Source organism: Podarcis erhardii, assembly GCF_964252035.2.
Source record: "Podarcis erhardii genome assembly, chromosome: 10".
NCBI classification, from domain to species: Eukaryota; Metazoa; Chordata; class Lepidosauria; order Squamata; family Lacertidae; genus Podarcis; species Podarcis erhardii.
Genome location: NC_138500.1, coordinates 29,757,286 through 29,769,471, shown reverse-complemented (window position 1 = coordinate 29,769,471; position 12,186 = coordinate 29,757,286). Strand labels below are relative to the sequence as shown.

General features: G+C 47.3%; 1 protein-coding gene across 3 annotated transcripts in view; it reads right to left on the bottom strand.

Moving 5' to 3' along the window:
- The window catches only part of TRIOBP (TRIO and F-actin binding protein), a 61,517-nt gene extending 50,063 nt beyond the window's left edge, over positions 1-11,454 (bottom strand). The window contains exons 1-4 of one of the 3 annotated variants that reach the window (XM_081879454.1): positions 11,417-11,454; positions 9,157-9,348; positions 1,516-1,652; positions 883-1,024 (exon numbers count right to left, since the gene is read on the bottom strand). In XM_081879454.1, coding sequence (XP_081735580.1) covers positions 883-1,024; positions 1,516-1,652; positions 9,157-9,270 — 393 coding nt within the window. In that variant the 5' untranslated portion in view covers positions 9,271-9,348; positions 11,417-11,454. Of the gene's footprint in view, positions 1-882; positions 1,025-1,515; positions 1,653-9,156; positions 9,349-11,354 lie in introns of those variants that run through there. The other 2 variants (XM_081879453.1, XM_081879455.1) reach the window with 2 other exon arrangements.
- Between the last annotated feature and the right edge of the window lie 732 nt (positions 11,455-12,186).

Below are 12,186 nucleotides of genomic sequence, written 5' to 3'. Positions count from 1 at the left end.
GGGCACATTCCAGCTGAGCCAAAACACTCAAGGGTGTGAAGTGGGGCCAGTGAGGGGGGTAGCCTGCAGAAAGCTCTGAGGGCCAGATTTGGGGCCAAGAGGGCCGCATTTGGCATACAGTCTGAGCACTGGTGCCAACTCCATAGGGCTGAGGTGTTTTTGCCGCCCCTTCCCACCGTATCTGTGGGGTGTGGGCCAGGCCCTCTCAGTGTTGAGGGGGCAAAGGATGCCAAGTGTGCTGTGGCTTCAGTGGCCAGCTCCTCCTGAGGGCGAAAGAGAAGGAGCTGTTGGCCACTGAAGCAGCGGCACACTGGGCTCCGCACTTGGCCTTCTCCCCATGATGTGACATTGCATGTGCAATATGCACCAGCTCTCTTGATCTCAGGCGCAAGTCTGAACCTGAGGTTCCCCAAGTTACTGTACAAATAGAACAAGTGGCTTCCCCCAAAGTGTCTCGGAAACTGCAGTTTACCCCTCACAAAGCTACAGTTCCCTTAAACTACAGTTCCCAAGACTTTTATTTTAGGGAATCGGAGAACTGCAGAGTTGGAAAGGACCACAACGGTCACCTAGTTCAACCCCCTGCAATGCAGAAATGGTTTGCCCCAAGTGGGGCTCGAACCCATGGCCCTGAGGTTAAGAGTCTCGTGCTCTGCCAACTGAGCTATCCAGGAGGCAGCCCTGTGCTTGAAATGCATGGTGTGAAGGTGACCTTAAACTTCAAGGCAATGTATAAGGATCTGCTCTGCCTCCCTTTGCTTGGTGAGCAGGCATGCAGTGGTGCCTCAGCAGGGATCTAGAGAGGCTCGAAAATAAGGAATATTACAAAGGGAACATTAGGCTGCCAAGAGACGTGTACACATACACACGCTTCCATCTCACCTCGAGCGTGGCACGGGCATCTGTGTCAACAACATCCGCTTCTGCATCAAGGGCGGTGCTGGTGCTGGGACAGGTACTAACTTCTGTGGGTTCTTCCTCAGCTCTGCAGCTCAGCTGGGTGTACTCCAAGCTTTCCTGCAAGCTGTAGGGGGGCAAAAACACACACAAATGGTCAACAACCTCCCAGCAGGTGAGGACTAAAGCCAAGCGCTGGGCGCATGGCAGAAAATTGCTCAAGATGGCCGAGCATTGCCAGTGTAAAGGCAGCCAACGCTTAGAGCCAAGGAGGGTCTCAGCGGCGGCCTTATTGTTGCACCAGCAGACAATCTGAACCTGGGGCTTCCTCAGAAATTGCTGGACTACCTTTCCCCACGTTCCTTACCACCTGCCAACGCTGGTTGGGGCTGATGGGAGTTGGAGTCCGACAACACAGCTCCCATGCTCTAAAAAGTTTGTGCTAGCTGCGCATGCACTACCAAGCCAGGTTCAAGGTTCCTCTATTAATCTACAAGGCCCTTAATCATTTGGGCCTAGGATACCTCCCTAATCACTCATATTCCTGCCCAGTCACCAACAGGAATCACCGTGAGGGGGGGTCTCTCCCACACACCCCGACACCATCAGAAAACTTACGTCTCATCTTTGTCCTCAGAGCCCACACAGACATAGAGTTCACACTGGGGCACTAAAATGCACAAGGGGTCGCAGGGACTGGTCACGTTGTCACCATCAAGGCAACTGGGAGTTTTCACCACGTGTTCCTTCAATTCCTGTTCAGAAAGAAATGAGAATTGGCGGGAGATATTTCAGGGGCACCACGGTGCTCCCTCTGCACTCTTCAGGGCACAGAAAATGTCTTCCTTGCACAGCAGAGAGCAATAAAGAACGTTGCCACATTCCACACCCACCCACCCCAGTTGCCTTCTCAGTCTGCTTGATGAAGAGTTCTGTGTAAGCTTTAAAGACTGCAGTGTCCTTTACATAAAAAAGCCCTTTGAGACACTGTGTACCACTTGTATAGGAAAGTAATAGGTGGATCCTCTTTCTGTTTTTATCCTCCCCTTATTTAGGCAACAGAACTAACCCAAACCCATTGTGCAATTTCCCAAGATAAACAGAAAGATCAAATTCAAATACAGCATAGCCTTCTTGATGGTTGCTCCTCAACTGTGGCACTCCCTCCTAGCATATTTTGATGGGTTCATCTATCAGCCCTTTTAAAAGAGCGACCTGTGCCGGATTTACGTATAAGCTAAAAAAAGCTATAGTTTAGGGCCCCACTCTCTTGGGGACCCCCCAAAAAAATTAAAGGAAAAAACCAACTGGATGTACATTTCCAAAATGTAAGACTAAAAGCAAATAAAATAAAACCTACATGCAGCAACAGTGTTTTGTGTTGTGTAGGCTCCTATGATGTAAGTAATGGGCCCCGCCTGCTAGCCTGCTCCCTAAAATATCACTGGTTTGCTCTTTTCTATATATAGGGTGCCTACATTCTGACATATATTCTACACAAACAACAGCGACAATTTGTTGTTGACAAAGGACAGCTGGACATATAAAGGGCCCCATTACCTTCAGTAGCTTAGGGTCTCATCAAACCTAAATCCAGCCCTGACAGCAACAATTTCTGTTTAATCTTTTGGACTATAGTTTCTGGGATCCAGAGTTTAAAAAGAGTGTTGAGGAACCACATGACCAAGAGCCAAATATTTCCCTCTGCCTTTTGTACATCCCAGCCACACAAAGGTACAAGTCGCATTCAACATTCATTGCTACGCCCACTTTTGTCTCTGTCCCCCCCCCCCAGCCCCCAGACGTTTGTCCACAAACTTTGGACTAAAAAACAAAAGGCACCCCGCCCCCCAAAAAAATATCCCTGGCTGAAAAGGCTATTTTGCTTCACATTGTTGCAAAAATTTATTATTGTATTTTGTAATCATTGGCTTGGGTCCTAAGTGAGCACAAGGGAGTTCGCAGAAGGAAGGGTCTGTCTCCTCCAAACTCCAGCAGACTCCTGTACCCGGCACCACAAGGCTTTCTTGAGAAAATCAGGAAGAACTTCCTGACCAATGATATATGGGGTGCAGGGAGCAGCTGCAGAAAAGCACTGATGGGGCAGGGAAGCACATCCTGCCTCTTTCACAGCAGAACCTGGAACTCCTAACACTGAAAAGCTAACACACAAGTTATGACTGGCAAGAGGAATATAACTTTAGGGCCACTTTTGCCGGAGACTGCAGGAACTTTATTGTCTTTACAGGAACACCAGAAAGTGGAAGACCAGTCCCTAGGGTTTAAACCAACATATGGATTTTACGACAACCAAATTTCACATAGATATACAGACACACGCAAACATATATATTCCTATTTATAGAAATGTCTGCTATTATTGTGTGCGAATTGTTTTTATCACAACAGCGACGGTTTCTCCAGAGCGAATAGTTGCAGCTTTTTGGTTTTGCTGATTGTGGTTATGTAAGACAACTATAAAATGACAATAAAAAGTTAATTCCCCCCTCTTTTAAAACTTTTAACAGCATCTGGCTTCTCTGCAAAGCACAGCTGGTGAGAACCCAGCCCAGCCACCCAAATTTTCCACAGCAATCTATACATATAAATTAGCACTGGCTTTTTTTTTTTTTGTAAATTTGGACCACAGGCCTGTGCTCTGAGTCCTTTAAGTGCCTAGCAACACCTTGCGGGTGGGGGGAGGGAGAGAGAGAGAATCAACCCAGATTAGTCTTGGATCTTAAATTAACTTTAATTTAAGGAAGGAAAACTCCATCACTTCCTTCCAGTACAGCTCCCCGTGCCCCATTGTTCTGGAGAGGGTCCTGATCCTCCAGAGAGCCTTTTTTTGAGGGGGTCACAGATGCTTTCAGGGAAGGGAGGGATGGGCAAACTTTGCTTTTGTGAACTTGCTTAAGGCAACTTATGAGATCCAGGCCTTTGGCTTGCAGTTAAAATTCACTCTGAGGACAGTGGCTTAAAGAGCAAGTTACGGGTTCCTAAAGAGAGAGAAAACATTCTCAGACTCTAGCATGCTTAGCGACTGAAAGTCTGAAAGTCATTTGTTAAGACGAAGTATTCTTTGTGTTAAGGCTCAACCAGGGCCTGGACCAAAAAGCTTGCAAACCAAAAATATAAATCGCATACGCCAAACGCTGTTCTCCCAATTGATCAACCGTGGCAATCAATAGCCGGCAAAGGGCACACCGCCTCCTGCACTACATTAACTGGAAGGTATAGACTGGATGAGCAACGCTTGCCTTGCACTGTCACAAACGTAAACAGAGCACTCCTCTCTTGACAACCATCCTCTCATGGAGCCCTGCTCTAAAAAGGTGCCTGCAGCATCTCCAAAGCCAAGGAGCCTTCCTTGTTTCTTTAGGCATGGCACCGGGTCACCTAGATGTCACAAGCTAATCGGGCAGAGATATAGAAAATCTTTCTGCCCTGTGCAGGAGGTTGAGCTAGATCACCACCCAGTCCTATGGTTCAGGAAGTCTCCACTCCATCCCTCCTACTCAGCCCCACAAGCAAGGCAGGGAAGCACCCCGGAAGCACAGGAGGGCTCAGCAACATAGGAAGCACTCCTTATTGCCTGACCTCCAGTGCTTGGGAGAGGGGATTTCACAAGGCTCCAGAAGCAAAGACAAATAGCAGGTCCTTCCCTGCTCAGATCCAGAGTTCCATTTCAAGCGCGCCTGTCCCTTTAAGAGCTTCCTCGCTGCCCTAGCCAGCTGGAGAGTCATCCCACCCACCCCGCCTTCACCCCAGCCCAGTTACCTTAGCAGGTTATGATCTCCAAAAGGGAGGGTCCCTAGCAGGCTGGTTGTCAGCACCACTTCCCCTCCATTGTCCTGATCAAGTGGGGGGGGGGGGGAGTTGAGCAGGGATGGCTCTGAGCAGATCGCAGGCGAGCCAGGAGGAAATTCTAGAGGGCCAGGACTGGGGAGAGAGGGAACCTCATTACTATTTCATAATCCGAGGCTGATCCAGCACAGCAAACAATGAACAACACGAAACCCTTTGTTAACAGGACACCAGCTGGCACCCCATAGGGAGGGATGGAGTTTACACCTGGCCAGCCAGCGAATGAGCCAGGAGCCGACAGGTGACTCAGGCTGCCTGGCCTTTTAATCCAGGGCCACAGTTAAAGACCAACACTTGCTAAACAGTCCCTTGTCAGGTTGGCATCTCTATCCCAGAGCAGGGACAGGGAAATGTGAGGAGCTCCACATTCTGCTGGATTACCCCCCTGTCATTCCTAACCACTGACCATGCTGTCTAAGGCTGGTGGGAGCTGGAGTTCAGAAACATCTGCAGAACCACAGGCTCCCCACCCTAATCCTGGAAGGAACGTATAAACTCTGGGCAGCAGAAGCAAAAGCCTGACTTGCCAAAGTGAAGCAAGAGTCACAGGTTGCATCTATTTCTCAAGTGGAGTGGAGGAATTAAGGTGCCTCTCTCTCCCCATTATCCACACCTGTGAAATGTCATTCTGCGAGGAGATTCGGGAGCTTTTAGAATGGCCTCTATGAATTTCTTGCTGAAACCAAGACAGGAGCGCAGTTTTCAAGCCAGATCAATGTTTATAGTGTAGAAGTCGCTTCGGTACTTTCCTGAGGAGAGGGATGTAACTTTGACCACGACCAGTTCAGGCTTCCTCTTAAAACTGTAAGGAAGATTAAAAAGTGGGGGCTTGACACTCTACTGTTAGAAATATCACACCTGATCCACTTTTCCTAGGTGTGAACTCCTAGTGTAGCACAGAAGAGCCAGCATTAGTCCTGAGAAACTTAGGAAAGTCAATCATTTAAAGCACTGCAGATGACCCCTAAATTTGTAGCAGCTTCTCCTCTGCTCGTTTTGAGCATAAACAATTGGTGAGTGTTAATGCTGTGGCATCCATACTCCTTTATTCGTTGCAAAAGATCAGTGCCTGCATTTATTTGTTTTTAAATGCTGGAATGCCTATCTACTAGGCAAGGTCAAATGTAGACGGGAGGTGCATGATCTGTAGTTTCTTCAGCCAAAGAGCATTACATTTTTTTGCCCGTGAGAAAACATGGCCAGATTCAACCCTTGGCATCTTCAGGTGCAGCTGGGAAAGGGCTCTGCCTGACTCCCTGGAGAATGCTGCCAGTCAGTAAATAGATAATACTGAGCTGAAAGGAACAATAGTAAAGGGACCCCTGACCATTAGTCCAGTCGTGGCCGACTCTGGGGTTGCGGTGCTCATCTCACTGGCATACAGCTTCCTGGTCATGTGGCCAGCATGACTAAGCCGCTTCTGGCGAACCAGAGCAGCGCACGGAAACGCTGTTTACCTTCCCACTGGAGTGGTACCTATTTATCTACTTGCACTTTGTGCTTTTGAACTGCTAGGTTGGCAGGAGCAGGGACTGAGTGACGGGAGCTCACTCCGTCGCGGGGATTCGAACCACTGACCTTCTGATCAGCAAGTCCTAGGCTCTGTGGTTTAACCCACAACGCCACAGTCTGACTCAAAGGTAAATCAGAGGAGCCATCCTAACTGCTGCATTTCAGGCTTGCAAGCTCCTTGAGGGACAGCCTCTTAAAGCACCAAGCCCATTGATAAGTGTGTTTATCAAATAATAATGGGGAAGTTTTTCCTGCTGAATTAGTCCCTGCCCCACAGTTGTTAAAAATACAGAGCCCATCTCAGTTAAAACAAGGAGACCACTAACTACACTGCCCAGCAGCCATTGAGACTTCATTTGCAGCCTTTTACACCTCTTGTCGGAACCCTTAGTATCTCATTAACACATAATCTAGCAGTCTCTGTGGTCTCATTCAAAGTCCACATTCACAAACAGCACTCAAATGCCTTTCCTTTCTTTTTGCTTGTCAGCAGGGGAAGCCCCTGCTTCCCTCCAATAGCTGCTCAGATTACAGAACCAGTTCCCGACACTGCCCCCCCCCCAAAGTTGCTCTAAAATATGGAAATGGATGAGCTGGGCAAAGGCCAGATCCATTTCCTGCTCTGTGGCAGGGATGCTCAGCCTTTTGACACTGCGACAGCCGCAGAAAAAGGACATTTCAGCAGGTGGAGCTCGTCACGTTGCAACAGGGCAAGGGCAAGAAAAAGCTGAATTTACCAACATTCCCTCTTCTACCCAGCTCTTAAAGGTATAAGAACCCGGATGTTGGAAGTTTGGTGCTCCTCACTTTCTGGGTCAAGCCTTGATTACAGCCTGCAGGTACATTAAAGCCAAAGGAATTACAATGAGGATGTGGGAAGGGCTGTAGCTCAGTGGCAGAGTGTCTGCTTTGCATGTAAAAGGTTGCAGGTTCAATCCCTGGCCTCTCCAAGACTCCTGCCTGAAGAGCTGCTACCAGAAAGGGCAGACAGTCCTCAGCTAGATGGAGCAACCCGTCTCAACTCTGCATGAGCTGGCTTTCTATGTTGGGAGAAACTGATGGGATGAACCTGGGAAGAGAGACCAAGTGTGAGCATAGGCAGCAATTCCAAACAATGGATTGGGGGGGGGGACTGATCCGTTGAGGAGGCGGAGCTCCATCCCCAGGCTGCCCTTAGAAGAGGAGTAGGCAACCTAAGGCCCGTGGGCCAAATGTGGCCCAATCGCCTTCTAAATCCGGCCTGCGGATGGTTCAGGAACCAGCATGTTTTAACTTGAGTAGAAAGTGTCCTTTTATTTAAAATGCATCTCTGGGTTATTTGTGGGGCCTGCCTGGTGTTTTTACATGAGTCGAATGTGTGCTTTTATTTAAAACGCATCTCTGGGTTATTTGTGGGGCACAGGAATCCGTTCTTCTTCTTTTTCAAAACACAGTCTGCCCCCCCCCCCAAGATCTGAGGGACGGTGGACCGGCCCATGGCTGAAAAAGGTTGCTGACCCCTGCCTTAGAACAACCCAGTATAAAAGACTGTGATGAAAGGACCGGAATTGGAAGAGAGGATGGCAAGCTGAGGCTGGAAGGCAGCAGTTTACTCCAAGACAACCTGTGAGTCCGTGACTGAGATATTAACCCAGTTCTCCAGATCACAGTCAAAACATTAAACCACTAAACCACATGGACAATTGTCATGAAAGAGCTACAACATCTAAGGAAAATATTATGAACACCCACTCGGCGATCTCTGTGTGTTGCTGCAAATTTAAAGGTACCAGCCTCTCTCGTGATAACGGTCTTGATCCTGCACTGCTTTAGCCACCATCATGCCTCAGTCCTTGGCTACCGAATTATTTCACAGTTATGCTCCAGTCCCATTCACTCAGCTCTGCCGATAACTCACGCCACACCATTTTCTTATTTTCCCAGCCTTTAAAAAAACTTACCCCTCCCTATGATGCACATGCCATGCTGCTCTGGCAATTGTCATGCTCTGTCACCTGTCAAATTGCCAACTTTGGGGAAGGTTTAAAGTTATTTATTAAAGAGATCTATCGACTGCTTTTCAGGCCTCATTGTCCTCACAGAGCAATTTTACAAAAACAAAACAAAAAACAAAAAAGGGAAGAGAAAAGATTAAGGCATGCAGCATAACCACCACAATTACATGTGCCAAAGAGCCTGCTAAGTTAGAAACAGCAGCAAGAAACATTTCAAAGCACAGCACATTGAAACTAACTGAACACAGACTGGAATGAATATGTCTCTGACGTCCTCTTCAAGACAGCAGTTATGGGTCCCATTCATATTTCCCTAGGAAAGATATTCTAAATGGGTGGAGCCACAACCAAAAAGGCCCTGTTCATGGTAGGAGAAGGCCTACTCTCAAAGGCAGAGCATCTGCTTTACATGTACAAGGTCCCAGGTTCAATTCCTGGCATCTCCAGGTAGGGCTTTTGGGGTGGGCTACTGCTTTGATGCAGTATAAGGCAGCTTCCTATGATGCCCAACAAGTCAATGGCTCAGTGCATCTGGCTGTTAACCAAAAAAAAAGTTGGTGATTTGAGGCCACCCAGGGATGGTTGTGGATAGGATTGGATTTCTGCATTGCAGGAGGCTGGGCGAGATCACCCTTAGAATTGTAGAGTTGTAAGAGATCCCATGATTTTTTATCAACAGACCACAGAGCAGTGCATCTTATGCAGATCATAAATCTTGGAAAGCCTTACACAACTGATCGTTTAGGAATATTGCCTCTTAACATTACTTCTCCTTGGAATGTTCTGCTTCCTACATTTCCTTGGGAACTGCCCCCCTCCCCAAAACATGCAATAGAAGATCCTCTCCCCCTCTGCCCACAATAACCAAGGTCAAATATAAGCTCACCTGGTTACCACGCTTGTGAGCAGTGAGAGTTCGAAAGCAGTTCTGGCACCGGGTCTTGGCAAATACATTGGCCTCGAATTTCTCACACAGAGTGCTCTCTGACATTTCTGACATGGTCCATGCAGGGAAGGGAAGATTCCCCCAGGCATGCAGTTTTAGGGAACTAGCTTCAGGGTAGGGGTGGGGAAACAGCTGCAACGAAAGGATCATAAGACATAAGACACAATACATCAGTACACCCCCCCCCCCAGTTTCTTCCAGCCTTATCAAAGAGAAAATGTTCTGTATAGCCTGGTGCTCATTGGCACCAACCAGCAGGAAGTGTCTCGTGCTCCAAGAACATCAGAGGAGAAGGAGGAATCTTCAAAGAGCATCAAAGTCTGCAGGCCAAAAACAGACCCGTCCCATATGTGGGGCAGTCTGGTGTAATAGTTAGCATTAAGAAGTGGGGAGACAGCAGCTCAGATCCCTGCTCAAACCATGACGCTCACTCAGACAGTCATTATCATTCAGCCCCACCTACTTCACAGGGCTGTCGTGAGGACAAGACTATGGGATCATGTAGCTCAGTTGGTTACAGTGAGGTGCTGATAACACCAAGGTTGCAGGTTTGATCCCCATATGGGACAGCTGCATATTCCTGCATTGCAGGGGGTTGGACTAGATGATCCTCAGGGTCCCTTCCAACTCTACAATTCTGGAAGCCTCATTTTAAAATTATACAGGACAAGTCAGACATGAAATAAAACTGTGGAGTGCTCTTGTTCAGTATACTCCATTCCAGAGGCAGCCAATACCCCTACAGAGGTTGTTGAACTACAACTCCCATCAGATCTAACTGGCCATATTGACCAAGAGATGTTGAACTCCACAACATCTGGAGAGCACAACTTCAGTTATGTCTGCCCTGTTCCATTCCTCTCCCCACCCTAGTTTTCAATTTTACACGCACATCTAGCAAACAGTTACGTCAGCATTCTAGGGCCATTGAGCTTCCTGAATTCTCATTGGCCTTTTTCTTGGGGGGTGGGGGCTTTAGGGTTTTTTTGGTACTTTTGCAAGCTTCAGGGTTTCTCTGAGCCAGCAGCTACTGCTCTCTTATGTTGGGGCGGTGACATTTTAGCTATATTAGCAATGGTACTCATAGTCTGAACATTAGAATGAGAAAGAATAGCATTTAGTATGCAGTAAGATTATCACATTCACCCCTTCACCAGGTGTGTTAGGTAAGCAACTTTAATTTAACAGACACTGGAAATGGAAAGAGCCAAGTTCATGCAGAAGGGACAACTTGGGGGAGGGAGAAGAGGAGAAACAAACACATGCTTGGTCACCAGATTAATTTTAACAGTGAGGCATCAATCAATGGGTGTTTCCATAAGCATTATGTCTGGATTAATAACCATTGGCACCTACCCTTGCTTTTAATCTATTCGTGCTCATGAGGACATAAGGAAAGGTGAATAAAATGAGGTTACTTGAACCAAGCATGAAACAAAATTGCCTTTGCAATTTCGCAACTTTAAAATAAACGTAGGCCTAATTTGTTTCCCACCACCAACAGGATATTTCTTCAGAGTTTCGACACATACTATTTCTGTGTGCTGGATTTTATGAGCCACCACAGTAATTTTATTTCTTTGAAAGAGGTTGCTGTGCTCTTCTTTTAAGAAATAATCCATCCATATCAAACATCACTGTGGGAAGCAAAAGGCTGTGAAGAACAGACCAAACCACCATACAATTATCACTTGCACACATCACAAAGCACCATATCCAGTCTGGCTAATCAATCAAAAGACCATTTTCGTATTAATCAGAACTACCATAATATTTTTGGTTAAAGCCAGTTAAAATGAATTTATCCTACAGCAGTGGGTACTGCAGAAGACAAACTCTCACAATTAACACATGCTCTCCAAAGCTTCTTCACTTCTCAGCCTTGCGGGACTTCAAATTTTTTTTGGCCCCCATTTGCAACGCCTCTGCAGCAATAAAACCAGGTTTTATCATATCACCTGCGGAAGCCACAAACACCTGACAATCCACTTTCTGCCTTTAAACGAGAGTGGGGCGGGGGCGCGTTAGGTAGTTTCACGTGTGTTTATCAAAATTCGGAAGATACCACTAAAATACTTCCGTGTTGCTTCCCCCAATTAAGCTTATCAATATGCTCGCAACTTATCAATAAAACATACCGACAGAAAACAGAAGAAACGCGCGCACCCTTCAAAATGCAATCCTAGATATATATACACACGCGACTACAGCTGGAGCCCTTCCGCCGCTGTCTTCTCTCGCTCTCTCTTTTTTTTAACAATGAATACAAACGGGGAGGTGGACCCAGAATACAAGCACCGGCCCCTTTCCCATTGGCTGAACGAATCACCTTCATTTGAATACTACGTTTTAAGTGGCTGTTTGGGAGAGGGGGTAGGCTAATTCGGTAGCGAATCAAAACCGCCGGAATGTTGATCAGGGCTTGGAACTTTCGGAGTCGAAACTTTTGTTTTGTTGCGTTGTTTTATACATAATTAGCTCGGCGCCTCTTCATGTTTTGCGAGCCACGTTGCAGCGGCGCTGGGGATGTGATCGATTTCTCCCTCCCTTTGCAGCGTGAGCTCGCTTGGCCTTCGTGCCAAACCAGCGTCTCGCTGATGCTCCGAGTATTTTAAGTAATGGGAAAAGAAACGTGGAATCTACGCAAACGCAGCCACATGTGTTTTGAGTCCTTGCGGAGTTCTCTGCCTCTGCTTTCGCCGTCACGGAAGCCTCTGCCTCGCTCTCTCGGCTTAGCACTCTTCAGAGGGCCGGCGCAATGTGTTTTGCAGGTTGTTCAGGGAGCAGCAGCAAATAGACGCCTCCTCTCCAGCCCCGCCCCCAACAAGGTGCATCTTAGTACCTTGGGGCAGTTAATTTATTTTGGCACCTTAAGCAGAAAAACAAAAATCCCATAAACACCTCTTCGCTTACCTGGCAGTAAAAACAAACGTCAAATTAAATAGCTAAACCATTTGCTGACCTTTCCCT